Consider the following 16912-nt stretch of genomic DNA (forward strand, 5'->3'; position numbering starts at 1 on the left):
AATGCAGGACTATCCAAATAACCTTGCTTCCCTGCAGAAGCCTGACCATAGGGCTGCAGAACGAGGGACAGCAAAAGAAGCAGTGAGCTTTCCATGTGTGTTGAGCCTTACAGAATCACAGAATCATTTAAGTCAAAAAAGACCTCCAAGATTGAGTCCAACCTTTGACCAATGCCCACCTCATGGTCAACTAGACCATGGCACTAAATGCCTCATCCAGTCATTTCTAGAACACCTTGAAGGGATGGTGACCCCACCACCTCCCTGGGCAGCCCATTCCAGTGCCTGAATACCTTTTCATGAAGCTTTGTGATGCTGCAGCTACAGCAGGGTCAGTGGGATTTGTGTGTGCCACTGCAGCCACAGAGGGGTCCATTTTCTCTCCTGCTAGGCAGAGCTTGCAGAAGTTGCCATGAGGACATTAAATGACATAACACATGGAAACTTCTGATTTCCATCCTCACCTCATGTCTCCCAGCTACTCTGTGTGCCAGGAATGCATCCACTGTTTGCTCTTACAAACAAAGGAGCTTGATACCCCCAAGGATCCAGTCAGACCCGGAGATGGGGCCAGGTGCAAAGGTGACTGTATATTCTGGGTGGGTACCTCAGGTCTCCTTTTGACTCTGATGAGTCTCCCTGCCAGTGGCTCCTTAGGTAGCTCTTCCAAAAGAAGCGTTCCAGAGTTAGGACAGGGGAAGGCTTGTGCAGATAAGCAACTGTAACACACATGCACACAAAATGTGCACACATATTTTGGAGTAATGGTAAGAAATACGACAAATAAAATCCAATGAAGCAGGAAAATATTTAAAATATTGCGCAAGTTTACCCAAAAGTTAGACCACAGACAAAAAGCAATCAATTTGCACTTTTGCAGTCAACTTAGTATGGGACACTTGGTTCCTATGCATAAATGTGAAAGTGAAATCTGACTTGACTGTGTGTAGTATCTGCATAACTGACAGGGCTAAGTTGAGTGCAATTCAGTGGTAGTGCCGGCCTGAACTTGCCAGAGAAAGCCCTACCTGACAGGAGTCGCTCAGGGAGAACAGGCACATTTCTTACAGAGGGCAGCTTAACAGAATGATTAGACTTCAGCCTAATTGACAAAATGTATTTAAACAGCAAATAAATTTTGTTCAATAGCCTCAGAATGTATCAGAATTATTAAATTATCAGAAATAAGATCAGCTTGTCGTTCTTATTTAAATGCTTAATAATATTAAATTACTTCTAAATGCTTAATAATTTTAAATTGTTTCAGCTACTGGTTATATTTCATGTTGAATGAATGTCTCATTTATCTTCACCCAAGAGGATGCATCTCTCTGATCTTGTGTTTCTTTGATAGAGCACTTCCATCTTTCCTTGATGAGAAAAATGAGCTGGGTGTTCTTACGTGATCTGCTGAGTGGAGTGAATAAATACTCAACAGGAATTGGAAGAATTTGGGTAGCTGTTGTGTTCCTGTTCCGCTTACTGCTTTATGTTGCTGCCGCAGAAAACATCTGGAAACATGAACACGATGAATTTGAGTGCAATATCAAGCAGCCTGGTTGTGAAAATGTCTGCTTTGACCATTTCTTCCCTGTCTCTCACATCAGATTTTGGGCTTTGCAATTAATCATGGTCTCCACCCCTTCACTCTTGGTTGTCTTTCATGTTGCTTACAGAGAGAACCGAGAGAAAAACCACAACCAGAAACTTTACAAAAATCCAGGAAAGATAGATGGTGGATTGCTGTGCACTTACCTAATCAGCCTCATTTTAAAAACAGGACTTGAAATATTTTTTCTTGTTCTGTTCTATAAATTGTACAACGGATTCAAAATACCACGTCTTGTGAAATGTGACATAAAACCATGTCCCAATACTGTAGACTGCTATATTTCCAAACCCACAGAGAAAATGATTTTCCTCTGTTTCCTGGTGGCAACTTCATGCCTGTGCATTGTATTAAATCTAAGTGAGCTGAGTTATCTGATGTTCAAATACTCCGTAAAATGTTATCTGAAGAGACACGTGAAGAAGCAGCAAGGCTCAAAAGGCAATTGCTGCGAATCAGAACTCATCAGGCACAACAGAGCAGCAGCTGCAGGACGACTCCACAACAGCTCATCATCTTTGCCTCTGAATACGCAAGATGAACATGATAAACATTCCCCGCTGACTTGAAAGAAGGCTGGAGACCACCCTCCCATTACACAAGCTGTTTTTGACAAATTGCTTTTCCAATCAGTGCTTTGCAGAACTATCCTTTGAAAGGATAGTTACATAGGAAATGCTGTTTCTCTGTTAGTTCCCCATTACTTGAGCTGATAAATTTGGTTACATTATGTATGTCGTACATAGAATCATTGAGACCTTTTCATGTTGAAAAAAGAAATGTAGAAGTTCTGAGAATTCCATGAAGCTTTAATACAAACACAGATGCTTATGATAAATCATGCTGAAACAATTGCTCAAACAGTTGTGTACTGAATATTACACAGAATTGCTTTGGTACAAGAAAAAACAGGCATTTTATATGCAGAGATAGGAAGAACATGGGACTGATTAAGATGAACAGCAAGGGGTGTACAGGATTTGTCAGGTGGGTGGATCAGACCTGATAACTGCTGAAATGGCAATGGCAAAGTGCTGGCATAGAGTGATTGCTGTGCCTTGAAGTGAGCTGGATAGTCACGAGTCCACTCCATTGTACTATAAAACATCTCAAAAACAGAAGAACCAAGAAGAGGTAGACACATCTAGTTTAGCCCATGTGATAAAGATTTGGTTATTTAGCTGTTTGTGGAGCACCTCCTTCTGGAATTGAGCCTTTACAGCTATTAGGGTGTTAATAATCTAAAAGTATCCTTTAAGAAAGGCACTTGCTCAAACTTGTGCAAGCAGCATGTGCCAGGGTACAGAGTTAACTCCTGGTCACCTGCACCAAGCAGCTCCCATGTCATTGTCTTCTGTTCTGTGGCATTTAGGTGAACAGATCATTCCTACTTCCCTAGGATCTGAATAGAGAAGTGCAGACCACAAAATATAGCAGAACAATACAGTAGCCAGCAGTCCCTAGTATTAAGTAGCCTAGAATCTGGTCCCTTTAGTAAGGCTGAAAATATGCTACTCCTTCAGTAGATTTCTCTGCTGCAGAGGAACACATGAAATATAAAAATGTGAAAAGCCTCCAGTAGAAACAAAGTAAAAAAGAATCACCTGTTCCCTCCCCCAAATTTCAAAGTACCTCATAAACACCACACACCTCTGCTCTTTGTTATCTGCATTTTTTGGGCTAACAGGAAACGGACAGAAATCAGCTAAAACATGTCTTCTGTTGAACCTAGGCTTCTAAGACAATGGAAAGTAGTGCCTTAAAACATTCTTCAGGGTAGTGTTCTCTTTCTGTTGTTGGAATGAAAGACCTTTGAGCCTGATCAAAATGCACTGTTTAGAGAAAAGCACCAACTGAAATGGAGCTGCCTGAATGCTGATCTAATTTTATTGTTTGTGCCAGAATAAGGAGGAAGAAACAGTGGCAAAAGCAGGTTAACTACTTTTCTTTTTTTTTTTTCCGAGGCCCCCTCCGGCCCCATGGCTTTGGTTACAAAGCATTACATTTAATGAGTAGCAGGTACAGAACAAAAGTTAGCAACTAATGAACAAGCTATGCACTTTTGATGGTGATTCTCAAGGTAGGGTTTGTTGTTTGTTTGGTTTTTTCCCTAAAATAAACCTACTTTTATCAAATATGGGAAGACATTTGCTGCTGCTGAAATTAGCAGCAACAGCAGTCCCTCAGATATCAGCTTGTGGCCAGATAGTTTTAACTCTTGATTGATGCTGAATCAGTGCTTATATAGAGACAGGGCACTTTATACAATTCAGAACATTTTCTGTTAAACCTCTACAAACACAGAAGACTCATGACAGAAATGCAGTTAGAAAGTCTTTTGCAGCTCCTGGACACAGCCCATCAAAGAGTGTCTGAAGCAAAACTGCCCATGAACCCTGTGAAACTGCAACTGCTGCAGCTTAAGTAACTGAGAATAAACCCCAAAATTACCTTGGCCTGTCTGGACCCTCATGCATCATTTTATTAAGACAAGGGCAAAACTATAAAATACAAAAATGTTTCTGAAATATCTGGGTTTTAATAACTGTGGACAGATTTTTAAGAGCACATTATTTATTGAAAACAATAAATATTTATTCATTGTTTTTAAGGTAAGGTTTATTTGATAGAAAATGAAGAGAAGCAAACACAGTTTAGCCAACACAGGTTTCTGATAAAATTAGTGCATTAGCAGCTCTCTAATAAAAAAGTATATTAAATCAGGGCTTGAAGGGTTTTAAAGACCCCCTGAAGCTCAGTGGCTGGTCAGAGATTACCACTTAGACCAAAAATTTTCCCATCAAACAAGAACTCTAATTCTTTGAAATGGATATTCAAAGTTTTATTTTTAATTCTGTCTTCCAACAGCCAAGAAATTATAAATAAATTCCAAAATCAATGTTTTGAGTCTTGGAGGATGCTTGATTTGACAAAGCCAGTACCTTACATGAGAAATATTATGAAAAATTATTATGGACCAACTCCACATAACCCGACTCACAGCAAATAGCCAAGTAGCCTTCGTATCATGTGCTGCAAAATTTGAGTGTTTGACATGGCTACTAATGAAAAGGAAATGAGCATCACTTAACCTGAGAGAACAGAAACCAATACATCTGCTTTCTGAACCCTTGCTCTTGGCAACCATTTAGTCTTTTATTGGCTCCTTCCCTTTCTCCGCTTTTATACGCCTTTGTTCTCCAGTTTAAGTTTCGCTTATCCATGCACCCCTGAAGGCATTTGCTGTTACATTTTTGGTTCAAAGGAGTTTACAGGTTTGGTCCCTAAACTTCTGAATCACTCAGACTAACATTTTAAAAAATTGAACTCAAGTGCTATGTTCTGCAAGGATATAAGCAATTGATAGGAAGCTGCTCTGAGCCCATACTGTAATGGAGAAATAACATAATCACTGCATGCATGTTCATACAAAAATATTTACCTCATTAGTATTTCAAAACATCCCTGCAAACATCAAAAGATCTGTGTCTAACATAGACTCTAATTTTCCTTAAAATGCAAGTAAGCTTCTTGCCTTGGGACAGAAGAGGTTTGAAAAAAAAGACACTGACAAAATATTTCCCTATTTGCTGATAGTTTCTTTCCTCTACTCCCTTCTCCAGTACCAGTGGCCCCATTTCCTATCCCTTTAATTGTATCATCTCCATACCAAGTCTCCAGGCAGGGCTGAGCAGAGCATGAGCAGGTGCTTCTACAACGTGGGGACCTAAACCCCAGCGTAGCCTGTCCCTGCCCCTGCCCCTCCTCCCCTGCACACAGGTGGGAGCCCCAACCAATTCTTTGGCACAGAAACTAATTGCAACAATTAGCCAACTACTTGCCCCTCACCCAACCCAACAACTGACTCCAGTGCTGCTTGTACAAGCATTGCTCACTTACTATCCAGCATCCCAAACCAAATGTCCCAGCAGAATGCTCTAGAAGCCAACGTCTCCCCATCCTGCTGAGAAGGACTACCCTGAAACATGTGGGGATAAACCCACTACTCTTATTTACACTGAATTAGGGCTCAGGTAATAGCAGATTTCTTTACAGACATAGTTGAGTACCAGAGGCTGACTGTCAGTTTAAAGGTGTCTTTTGATCACAAAACAGTCTATGCTCTGCTTCCCCATCAGCAACACCTGCAGCTGTAGTCAGCACATTCCTGATGGCAACATGGGGCTTCAAAGAAAGGACCTTGTTTGAATGCTCCACAGTTAATGGGTGACAATTCTGGAAGGCAGAGACATAGAGGAAGGAGAAAGAAAAGGCAGAAGACAGGGAACTGGGCAGTGAGCATCTTTAGGGCACCCCAAAGCAGGCTGAAGTGCTGCTGGTACATTTGGCTCAGCCACCTGGGAGCCCCATCCCACTCAGCAGCCCCGAGGGCAGGGCTGTGGCTACAGGCCCAAGAGAGGCTGTGCTACAACTGCTAGGGTGGGAGGTTTTCTCTATCACCCAAGGTAAAACATCTGAATGCAAACACCAAATTTATCTCCTCGGGAGTTTCTGTAGGTGGCTTTACAAACCAGAGTACCCTCTGCAGTCTGTGACATTTTAAATCAGACCCTGCCTTTGGTACATTTTAAGCTCAAAATACTCCTGTTTGCTATTTAAAAAGGAAACAACAAACCCCATACTAGCTTACCTGTTGGACAGGCTGTCAGTAACCACCTAAAAGGGAGTGTGCCATGGAATGTACTAACTATATGGGTATAGCATCTGCTTTAATTGGATTGATTGGGATGAGACAATATTAAATATTTTATTCTCAAAAATTCAGATCCAAATCAGAAATTGCTTCCTGAATATTTATGGCATTGGATTTTTTAATCCTTTTCTCTTTTTTAAATAGCATTCTAGTATAACACTGTGTAGCTAAATAGTTGTATACTATTCTCAGTCCAAGAACTGCAAATTATACAGTATCGATCATTGGGAATGTTGAAACTATTCAACTTACACAACACAAACATTCTTCTAAAGACTAACAGTTGCGAGGTCTGTTGACAGTGGCTGAAGTGGTTAGGTACAGCTGAAAACAAGAGAATTCAGGTGAGCTTTGAGGATCCTCTCCTGAGGATCTCTGCCCTCTTCTCCCCTGCAGAAGTTCCCCGTACAATCACCGTCGCTGGTATCCAACAGCAGCTCCATCCAGGGGGACCAGCAGCCTCTGGCAGGTAGAAAATGGCACTGTGTACTTGTAATGATTATAATGATCGCTCTTAGAGTCACAATACAAGGGTTTGTTTTGGTTTTATCATTCTCAGACTGCACCTTTGATTTACTAACGTGGCATAACAAGAGTTTGGTCACTTGGGAGGGATGGAAAGTGAGAGGAGCTGACGGGCTCTGTTCAAATGGAAGCACGGGCTTTCTGCGAAGGTAAGCAATTTAGCACCATGTAGCAAACCAAGGGCTGTGCCCCAGGTCAAATGCCGCTGCTGTTCACACATAATCCTCACTCTCGCAATAAGTCACTTCATTTGGTTGTAGGAAGGTGCTCTCTGCACTGATATTTAGGAAAACTGTCAGAGATTCCAGGTGAATAGCTTACAAGCAGTCAAATCTAGCACTTAATGCAAAAGCTTTACACAGCAAGACAAGTTTATAGAAAAAAAAAATCAAGCCAATCTCACCCAAGATAAAGACTGTTTTATATTACTGAAGGTAGGTCACATCCAGTAACGATAATAATCCAAGAAAAGTTTTTAGTACCACACAATCCAGCTGGCTGAGTCAAACATAACCACACATGAAAACCAACACTGAAGATTCCTGGGTACTGACAGCTCCCACCAATGCATTCACACTTTTGGTTACTCAACAAACGGGATACCTGTCATTTCAGTTAGCAGCATACAGAGGAATTGCTCCAATCCCGGCACTACAAGCAGCACCAGCAGCTTCTGAGGCTCGTTCCAGTGTGGAAAAGAGAGGTTGTGACTGGTGCCACATGCAGTCAGCGAGAGGCAGAGGAGCGCAAAGGGAGCCCATGCCACCAACAGAGCACGACCACCGAGTTTATCTGTAAGACCACCATCTCACTTCCCTTTCAGAAAGTGCCTTGTTTATTTAGTTTTCAATGGTATGGCATAAGGACTCGTGTATTTTATAGATAGATACCAAACTGGTATTATCAAAATAAACCCATCTGTTTTATAAACCCACTATTTACAAAAACGGTTTCTGAAGTTTTTTTGTTTTGTTTTGTTTTTTTAACAAAAATTAAACTATACACCAATCTAAGTTACAGAAACAAAAATAACCTTTATAAGATCACATGTATAAAACAAGAAATGAAATGTGTTTTTATTTAAGGCAATACTGGGCTACTTCACAAATCACCACCTCAAATATATACACTGCTCCACACTACTAATTTTCTATCACATTCACAATGGATTCTTTAATACCAAATATTGTTTTAAATCTTCAATGTAGCAAACTATTTTTATTCACATTTCCATTTTTATTATGGAATCATAAATGCTTTGTAACCAATTAAAAGCAATGAAAAATGTAGCTATAAGAAAACTATTATATTTATGTGTTAACTACATATGAATATCATCCATAGATACTGGATGTTAAAATTTACAAAAATGAGAGTGTGTCAGTACGTTTAACCTATGAAATGTGATCTTATCCAGCTTTTCTTCTGTAAATAAATGTTTTATGCAAAATAAACTGGATATGGCAGACTTAGCTAGCTTTAGTTCAAAAGTTCTTAATTTAAAATGATTAAAGGACAGTTTTAAAAACTTGCTCACTTAGTTACAAATTAAAAGTCCGAATATAAATGTGTCATTTAATAGTTTAGACTTACAGACTGCTGGTGGCAGCAAATGATTTACAATAATAAATATATACAAAAAAATGTATCTACAAATAAAGAAAATTGTTATACATGAGAAGTAACCTGGTGAAAGATACCAATCACAGACAACTCACAAAGATTTCGTTTATGGAAAGGACAATCTGATAGAAAGTTGAGGTCTTGATCAAGTATTTACAAAACTGAAGCAATTACTTTCTTCAAGTCCCATAGGGATAAAAACAAATAAGACATTTACATGACTCATGTCATGTTTTTTGCTAGATTAAATCACTTCAAAATAAAAGAGCTCCACAGTTACTAGCATGCTTGATGGCTTCCTATTCAAAATAAATTCTATTACAGGTCATGGTTAAACACATTAGGTTTTCAGTATTTTGATTCCCCTTCCTCAGTACCCAAAACAATTACTTTTGCAGCTATAACCTCTGGATTATCCTCCCAACGTCCTTCGAGCTTTCTCAAACTGACCACAGGTTTCATTTCCTGAAGCTGCTTCAACAGACGCTCAGTGCAGTCTTTAAGAGTCTTGTCTAACACTATCTTTACATTATCACCACATGGAAGCTGTGATGGGTTGGCAAACACTACAAGGGTTTCAGTTTCAGAACACAACCCAGAGACGTTATCGCTTGCTACGGGGGCCTTCTCGCTGGCTTTCCGAGAGTTTGAATGGGACCCTTTTTTGGTTCCACTGCTATGGTATTCTCTTTCAGAGTTTTTCTTTTGCTTCACAGCAGATTCTTCAAGGAACTTGAGGAACGACACTTCAAAACCCATTGGCTTGAACGAGCTCCAGTCAAAAGCTGCAGGTTGCTCCTCGGCCGTTTGAATGGCAACAGCAGTCTCTTCCTCCTTGTGCAGGTTACTCACACCACTGGGCAGTGCCTCCTCTGTTTTCTCAGCTCTCTTTCTCTTACTCTGAGATACATTTTTTTCTTTATTTGCTCTTTTCAGGTTGTTTGATTTTTGCTTCTCTGAGGGGCAGGAGCTGGTCTCCTGCAAGTCACTATTTACACTGGAAGAGATTTTTGCTTGATTTTCAGCAGTTGAAGAATCCTCATTAATTAGTTTAGTAATGAATAGTTCTGTCAGTTCATCCACTTCATCCTTCTCACCTTTTTCAGTTTCCTTTTGTGATAAGGTAGTTGTGCTTGAATCATTATTGCTCGCTGTCAAACTCGGTTCAGGCTCTTTCACATCAGTTTTTTTATCAGTTTCCTCCTGCTCACAAGAGGCTTCCTTTACTTGGGAGACAGAGTGTTTTTTAGATACAATAAGAAGATTCCTGTGTTGGGAAGTAAAAGCTTTGGACAGTTTGTGACATTTATAATGCCTTATTATGTTACTTTCACTTGTGACTACAGATGAGCATCCCTTTATCATACAGGGATACTGAGTTATGAACCTGCTGGTACATTCCGATAAGGCATCGTTTCTGGCCTTTATTAAATACACGTACTTGCCGCGCTTCAGTGAATAAGCCTTATTTTCCTGAACCTGTATTCCTTTTGAGTTTTTGTTTTCCAAGTTCACGTTTTTCTTTCGTTTTGTTTTCACTGACAGCCTGTTGCCCTCTTTTCCCGATCTGTTTTTGAGTCCTCTCTGTTTAGACCTCAACGGTTTCTCCTGATTTGCTTTGCTTGAAATGTTTTCCTGGCCTGGTGTCAGCCTCCTGGGTCTTATTAGATGATCTTTATGCCTGTCATTATGTTTGTTAAAAATATGCCTCAAGAGGTTAGACCTAGTAGCATAAATACGGTCACAGCCTTCACAGTCACACTTGAACATGCCATCATCTTCTACTTTGTTTGGCTTTATCTCAACACTGTGCTCCGTCTCAAGATGCACGACATAATTAAGATATGCTGTAAACGAAGACTTACACTGAGACTGGTCACAAAAAAACCTTCCCACCTCTGGAGCTGATTTCATGCTTCCAATTTGCTCTGGGGTCATGTCATGAAGCTTCATATAATGCTGTATCAAGCTGGTAACTTCCTGGAAGATACGAGAGCAGTCGTTCACCTCACACCTGAACTCTCTGACAGCAGGTTTGGTTTCCACTTCCTCACGTTCCTCTCTGCCTTGCTCATTCTCCTCCTCCACTTCAGCAGAAAAAGCAGGGAGGTCTGATTTGTGCACAGCCTGGTAATGAAGAATGAGGTTTTGTTGTATTGTGAAAGCTGCAAAGCAGCCCTGATGGACGCACCGGTACGGTCTGTAAGGGCTGTACCTAGTGGGAAACTCCAGAGATTTTGTTACAGGCTTCCTACCATTCCTCTCCTCTTTCTCCTTCCTGTGCTTCCTAGCCTTGCGTACTTTGGCTTGTTCTTGCATACCATCAAAAGATGCTGGATTGTGCTGCTCCAGTGGCACAGAAACCACCTGGGGAGGTTTTTCCAGTCTTTCAGGAATATTATTTTCTGGTAGAAGTTTTTCCAATACTTTTACAGGCTCTACAGCTTCCTTTATCTGAGTTTCTTTGACCAATGGAGCTACAGTTTTGTTTTCTATTACTAGTGTCTGCACAGTTTTTATTTCAACAGGTTGTGGGGCTGTGTTTACGGTTTCATTTTGAGATCTTCTGCCATAAGGCCTCTTAATTTTTAATTTTACCATCTCCTCTGTTGTAAAATGATGTACAAGCTGACAGTGTGCTCGGAGATTAGAGTTTCTTGTGAATGTTTTTGGACAGGTAGCTACAACACATTTGAAAGGGGCATACTTCAGTTGATGTTTCTTTATTTCTAGTATCATTTCTGCAGTGTACTGATGGATCTTGCCATAGTGTTTAAATAATGCGTCTTTTGTCATAGCACTGTAACTGCAGCCAGGATTCTGACATACAAAAGGTTTATTAACTCTATCACTAAATTGAATGTTACTTGCCTCTGGAGATAGCTGGATGAGGGGTTTATTTTCAAGTGATACAACAGGAACGGCTGGTGCTAGCTTATCTGCTGGAGGACACTGAGAAACAGTCTCAGAGATTGGAACAGGAGAATCATCTTCCAGCTTCAGTTTTTGCAAGCCTTCCAAAATTTCCGACATTTGAGTATCATCCTTGTGAGGTATCTCAGCCTGAGCAGAGCTACCCTTTGCAGCAGTAACATTCCCTGTGTGCACAGCGAACTGTGTAGAAGTAGGTAGTTTTACACTGTGTGCTGAATTTTCTGAAGCAGCCTGGGTGTTATTTACTTGCAAGTTCTGTCCTGAAGCAGCAACAGTAGCCTGAATTTCAGTTTTCACCTCAAGCATCTGTGAATTCATAGCAGTTTTAATTATTTCCAGGGTTTTTTCGAAGTTCTGCATAACACTGTCCTGTGAAATCTGTTGTTCCAAATTTGCCTGCACACAAGAATTTGCAGCCATCATTTGGGAATCCCCATTTTCAGTTTTTACTGTTAAAGGGGGCAGAACTGTATGAGCCTCAAGGTTTGTTTTGAAATTATCTTTGATACTGGCCATGAATAACTGATTGTCAACATTACTGAGTTTCTGTGCAAGGTTTTCCACCACTGTTTGAGAGCCACAATTTGCCAGCAAGTTGGACTGAAAACTTTCTCCCTGTATTTGCATGTTTCCTTCAGTGCTTTTGGTTAGAAGTCCCATTACTGTTGCATTGTTTACTGCTAATTTCTGCGATGTGTTGGGCACAAGCAGGGGTGTAGGTGTTTTTCTCTTCCTCTTTGAGGAGCTGGTTCCCTTCTTATTCAAGTTGCTTGATCCCGAATTCTTGGGACTACTTATAACTGAAACTCGTGAACTGTTCCCTGCAAAGTTTTGTGCTGCTGCAACAGTGTTAGAATATGAGCTAGGACACAAGCCATTTTCAACAGTCTTTAGCATTAAGTCCTCTGTTGCGAAAACAGGCAAAGTCTTGCATTCATTTAATGGAGGAATTTTGGCATTGAGGGTCCTGTTTTGGTCTGTCAGCAGGGTACTGGGGTTACAGACTGTCTGCAGCAGAGAGGGCGTGGCTGAGCTGGGGAGAACGGCTGCATTCATCTGAGTTGTACCAGAGACACAACTTGTTGTAACCACACGTGGAAGTACTTCTGTGTTATCAAAGCTACTCGGGATGCCTGCAGTTTCCAAGGCTTGCTTTATAATTTGATTACCTTCCTCATTCCCACTGGTATTAAAGTTAGTCACATTGGCGCGTGGAAACATAGTCTGCAGTGCAGAACGATTTTCGGCTGCAAGTAACTGGAGGAAAGATGGATCTTTAAAACACGTCTCTGGATTGAAGGCAGACTCCGGAGGTTGCTGCAAGTTTAATGAATTTGAAGAAAGAATCATACTGGCAAGCAAAGATTGTCCATTAGCCTGCAGAGCTTCTGGAGAAATTTCTGATCCTTCAAGAGGCTTACAGTAAGACCTCTTGGATAAGTGACCACCAAGTGATCTAGGATTAGTAAAAACTCTGAAACACCTGCTACAGATAAATTTGCCATCTCTAATTATTGCTGGCCACTTTGCTCGCTTGTTATGCTTTGGCTTCCTTTCTTTCCCATTTGAGCCCCTGCCACGATCTTTTTTCACCTTTTCTGAAGCTGGGTGCTGAGAACTAGTTTCACTGAAGTTATTTTCATTACTCAGTTGTGAGGGAAATATTTGATCAACGCTCTCCTCTTTTGGGAAGGTAGAACTAGCGTTTCCTTCTAGTTGCAAAGAAAAGTTATTTGTGTTATTTTCCAGTTGTGAGAAGACTGAATTTGGAGGATTCTCTGCTGATGAAGGAAATAGAGACATTGGACCATTTTCTGCAGGCAAAGGAAGAAAAGGATCTGAACCACCATCAATATTTAGAGGCATAACTGTTTTTGCCAGATCATCCAACTGGGAAGGTAAGGTTGCAGCAGACAAATTTTCCATTTGTGAACACAAAACACTCTCAGGCTCACTTTTAATACGAGCAGACAAATTTGGATTTATGACACTTTCCACTATAGGCAACATAGGATTCGCTAGATTTTCTAGGTGGGTTGGGAAAAGAGTACTTGAGACATGCTGCACTTGACTGGAAGAGGGGGGATTCAAATTTGATTTGTTCTGTGCAGTAAAAGCAGCACCACTGGGATTGCCCACCTGTGATGGCATAAGATACACAATCTTCCCATCATTCGGCACATTTTGGAGATTGCTGGATTTCCGCGGTTTCTTATTTTTACGCTGCATTTTAAAAGCAGCATATTCATCAGGGTGGGCTGCCTTCATGTGTTTGCCAATGCTCTGTGACGAATTGTACGTTCGAGTACACCCCTCAACCTGACAATTAAATTTCTGAATTGGGGCTGCTGGTGACACAGCTGGAACTAAAGAGCTATTTATGTTAGGCTGTGATGGAATAAATGTAATACTTTCTAAAGTTTTTAAAGGCAGGTTATATAGATTAGCTGCAGCTTTAATACTGTCTTCAATTTCAAGTTTGGAAATGGGTACACCATTTCGATACCCTGTCTGATTCTGCATGCTGAATGGATTAACAATGCTCACTTGTCTTTCCAAGCTTTTTGATTCAAGGGCTTCTGGTTTTAATGTGTCTGAGGTGACAGTCTGAACATTCTGAGTCTGACTGAGACAGCCTTCCTCCTTTCTCTCTTGGAAAACTGGAAGACAAGAGTCAACCGATGGGCACAACTGCTGGACTCCAGGTTTAGTAGTATCTACTTTACTGGCAGTAGCAGCCAATTTACCTCTTTTCACAAAGTTATCTCGGATCTTCTGGTTAACAACAGACAGCTTAATGCTGCCCGCTGGAACTGTTTCTTCTGTTTTTATTGAACCCATAGGAGACTGCTCTGAACCAGCATTAGGCAAGGAATTGCTTTGCTGCAGTACACTCACTGATGCATTTACACTTTCATTCCCTACTGGTTCTGCTTTGATTTGGTTCCAGATGTTTTCTCCTTCAATGAAACTGCTTCGGTTTTCAGCTGGAGGAGATGTCAATTCCTCTTTAACTGCAACTCCATCAGTACTTTCATTAGCTTTAGGAGGCTGACTAAGATCAGGCTGATCAGTTTGGTTTTCAGGCTGCTCTTCTTTTTCAGGCTGCTTGTTGTGATCCTCAACATGCTTCTCCAGTTCGTTCTGTGAGCGGTACACCTTCCCACAGCCTGTGACTCTGCAGGTATAGGTATTATAGTGCTGTGCTTCATGATCATAGAGTAAATAGGCTTCAGAAAACACTCTGCCACATTTGGGAAACATACACTTAGCTCTGAAGACTTGATGCTCTCTCCTATGGGTCAGCAGCTCAGCATAACTGTTAAAGCCAGCCTTACATTTCATCTGTATGCAGATATAAGGCTTGCTGCCACAGTGCATTTGTAAATGATCATTCAGGTGAGTAACACTTACAAAATGTCGTCTACAGTACTGACAAATCACTTTTTTGCTCTGCATTTCAAGAAAACGTTTAGCTTCTTCATTATCTTTATGGCCCTTTGCGTGTGCTATTAGATTTTTAAAATATTTAAAGCCTTTTTTGCAAAGTGTTACAGGGCAGGTAAATTCATTAACAGGGGGTGGCTTTTGAACTGGCACTATCTCTGGTATGTAAGGTTTATCTTTGTCATCGTTTTCATCATCTGAGCCATCGTTATCATTAAACACAATAAAGTCTGTTGAATAGAGGCTGTTCTTCTTAATGGGTCGCTGCTCCTGTTTGGATACAGAATTCGTTTTCTGATTCTCATTGGCAGTTGCTATTTTAGGAGGTCTTCCCAGTCGCCTCAGTGGTTTCATAGCAGCCAATCTCTCTTTGCTAGATTTTTTCACATGCAAAGTTACATGGGGAACAAAGTTTTCTTTAGAATTAAAATTTTGGGCACAAATAGGGCAACTGTAAATTCCATCTTTATAATGTTTCTGTGCATGTCTAACTATTCTATGACCTAGGAATTCCTTGTCACATAACACACAATACTGCATGTAAGCTTGCCAGTTCCTAAATCTAGCTGATATGAACCCCCTCTCTCTGAGTTTTTTGATTTCTCTCTTTTTCTGCTTTTCATCTCTGATACCCCTAAGAAGGCTGGTAGCCTCATCAATGCCAGCAAGGCCATTCAGAGAAGTTTCTTTACTATCTTCTTGGTCATCCTCAGCCTTCTCATAAACTTCACTGTCGTTTAGTTCGTCTATGGATGACACAATGGATGCCTCCTCTCCCATAAGTGCCAGACACTGACGCTTCAGAGTTTTCCAGTCCCAGAACTCTGGATCAAAAGGCCACTGAGTTTTCAGTACAAGTAAGAGCTCACAGCGCAAAGAATTTGGTATTGGAAGATTCTCTTCATCGTACTTCTGGTCAGGCTGATTATATAGCATTTCAACAGCATAATACGCATCCACAGTGGGTTCCAGAAGAAATTCACTCAGCTGACAAGCACGTTTCACCTCCAAATCATCTGGAAGTAAGCAGGAGATAGTCTTGCAAATAGATATCTTGACATCTGCATTTTCACTGGATTCCAAGCGCAATGCTTTCACACACAGTTCAATGCATGTTGCAAGTCCAGCACCATCAATCTGTAAAGCAAGACTAATTTTAGTAAGTCATTTTATCTAACTCTTTCTATACTTTTAAGTAAAAGATGTCATTATTCAATCATAAGTGTCAGAAAAAATGCACCTGGCGTTCACAGTAATACTTTTTACCTCAAGAAACAGAATGGATTTTCCTCAGATGCTATTCCTTAAATTGCATAATTTGTGTTCATGCTACTAAAAAATGTTGACGTTTACATACAACTTAAAGACCAATTAACTGTATGTCCTGTCTAGTTTGAGCACTTTTGGACTGTATGTTAGAGGCGTTTGGTTTATATTAGAACAATATTGAGCCTTTTCCTTGGAATAAAGCCTATCAGTTGTGCCACAGGTATTTGAGATGAGCTTCTACGAAACATCAACTTAACACTGGGTAGAAATCAAATGGCAGAAACTGCTACAGGTAAAGAAAAAAACACGTGGTCTTCAGAAAGATCTATAACTTAGAGATCACTTAAAGTAAAAGCTTTACTTTTATTTTTAAAAATTATGTCACTTCAAAGTCAACTGACCTCAACTGAACACACGGCTTCAGTCCAACTGAAAGCAGTGAGTGTAGTTACATTTTGTTAAATGTTCCATCATTTGAATGTTCTACAGTCATGTGGTCTTTATTCATTCATACCCTAAGGCAACACCATTTACATTTACATTGACTTTACAAGCTCTTTATGCTGCCAGGGATGCATGAGAGGGGCTGTGGCATACATGAGAATAAAGTTCAGCAAATTTATGAATGTACAAGTCTACTACCCACATGGTCTACAATTTCTGCCAACAAGTAAATGCTCAAATGCTCACTGGAGAAAAATCAATATGGCACAGAGCAGGCAGAGATATCAATATCACAAGACTCTGTGAAAGTTATTTTCCTCCCCCTCTCTAATTCCAATTTATTTCAC

At 40.5% G+C, this 16912-nt stretch overlaps 2 protein-coding genes across 3 annotated transcripts in view; one reads left to right on the top strand and one right to left on the bottom strand.

Moving 5' to 3' along the window:
- The first annotated feature begins 1383 nt into the window (after window positions 1-1383).
- On the top strand, window positions 1384-7711 carry GJB7 (gap junction protein beta 7). Of its 2 annotated transcripts, XM_071443448.1 has the most exons (2): window positions 1384-2091; window positions 7589-7711. In XM_071443448.1, exons 1-2 carry the CDS (start codon window positions 1384-1386, stop codon window positions 7709-7711), a joined length of 831 nt encoding a protein of 276 aa, XP_071299549.1. The 2 variants fall into 2 exon arrangements, with proteins under 2 accessions (XP_071299549.1, XP_071299540.1); XM_071443439.1 differs by lacking the exon at window positions 7589-7711 and having other exon boundaries at window positions 1384-2830.
- ZNF292 (zinc finger protein 292) overlaps window positions 7253-16912 on the bottom strand; it is a 49986-nt gene continuing 40326 nt past the window's right edge. The window contains exon 8 of the mRNA XM_071443425.1: window positions 7253-15989. Coding sequence (XP_071299526.1) covers window positions 8820-15989 — 7170 coding nt within the window. The 3' untranslated portion in view covers window positions 7253-8819. The remainder of the gene's footprint in view (window positions 15990-16912) is intronic.

Source organism: Agelaius tricolor, unplaced genomic scaffold (genome assembly GCF_023055355.1).
Source record: "Agelaius tricolor isolate 1412-34295 unplaced genomic scaffold, bAgeTri1.0.p SCAF_1, whole genome shotgun sequence".
NCBI lineage: Eukaryota > Metazoa > Chordata > Aves > Passeriformes > Icteridae > Agelaius > Agelaius tricolor.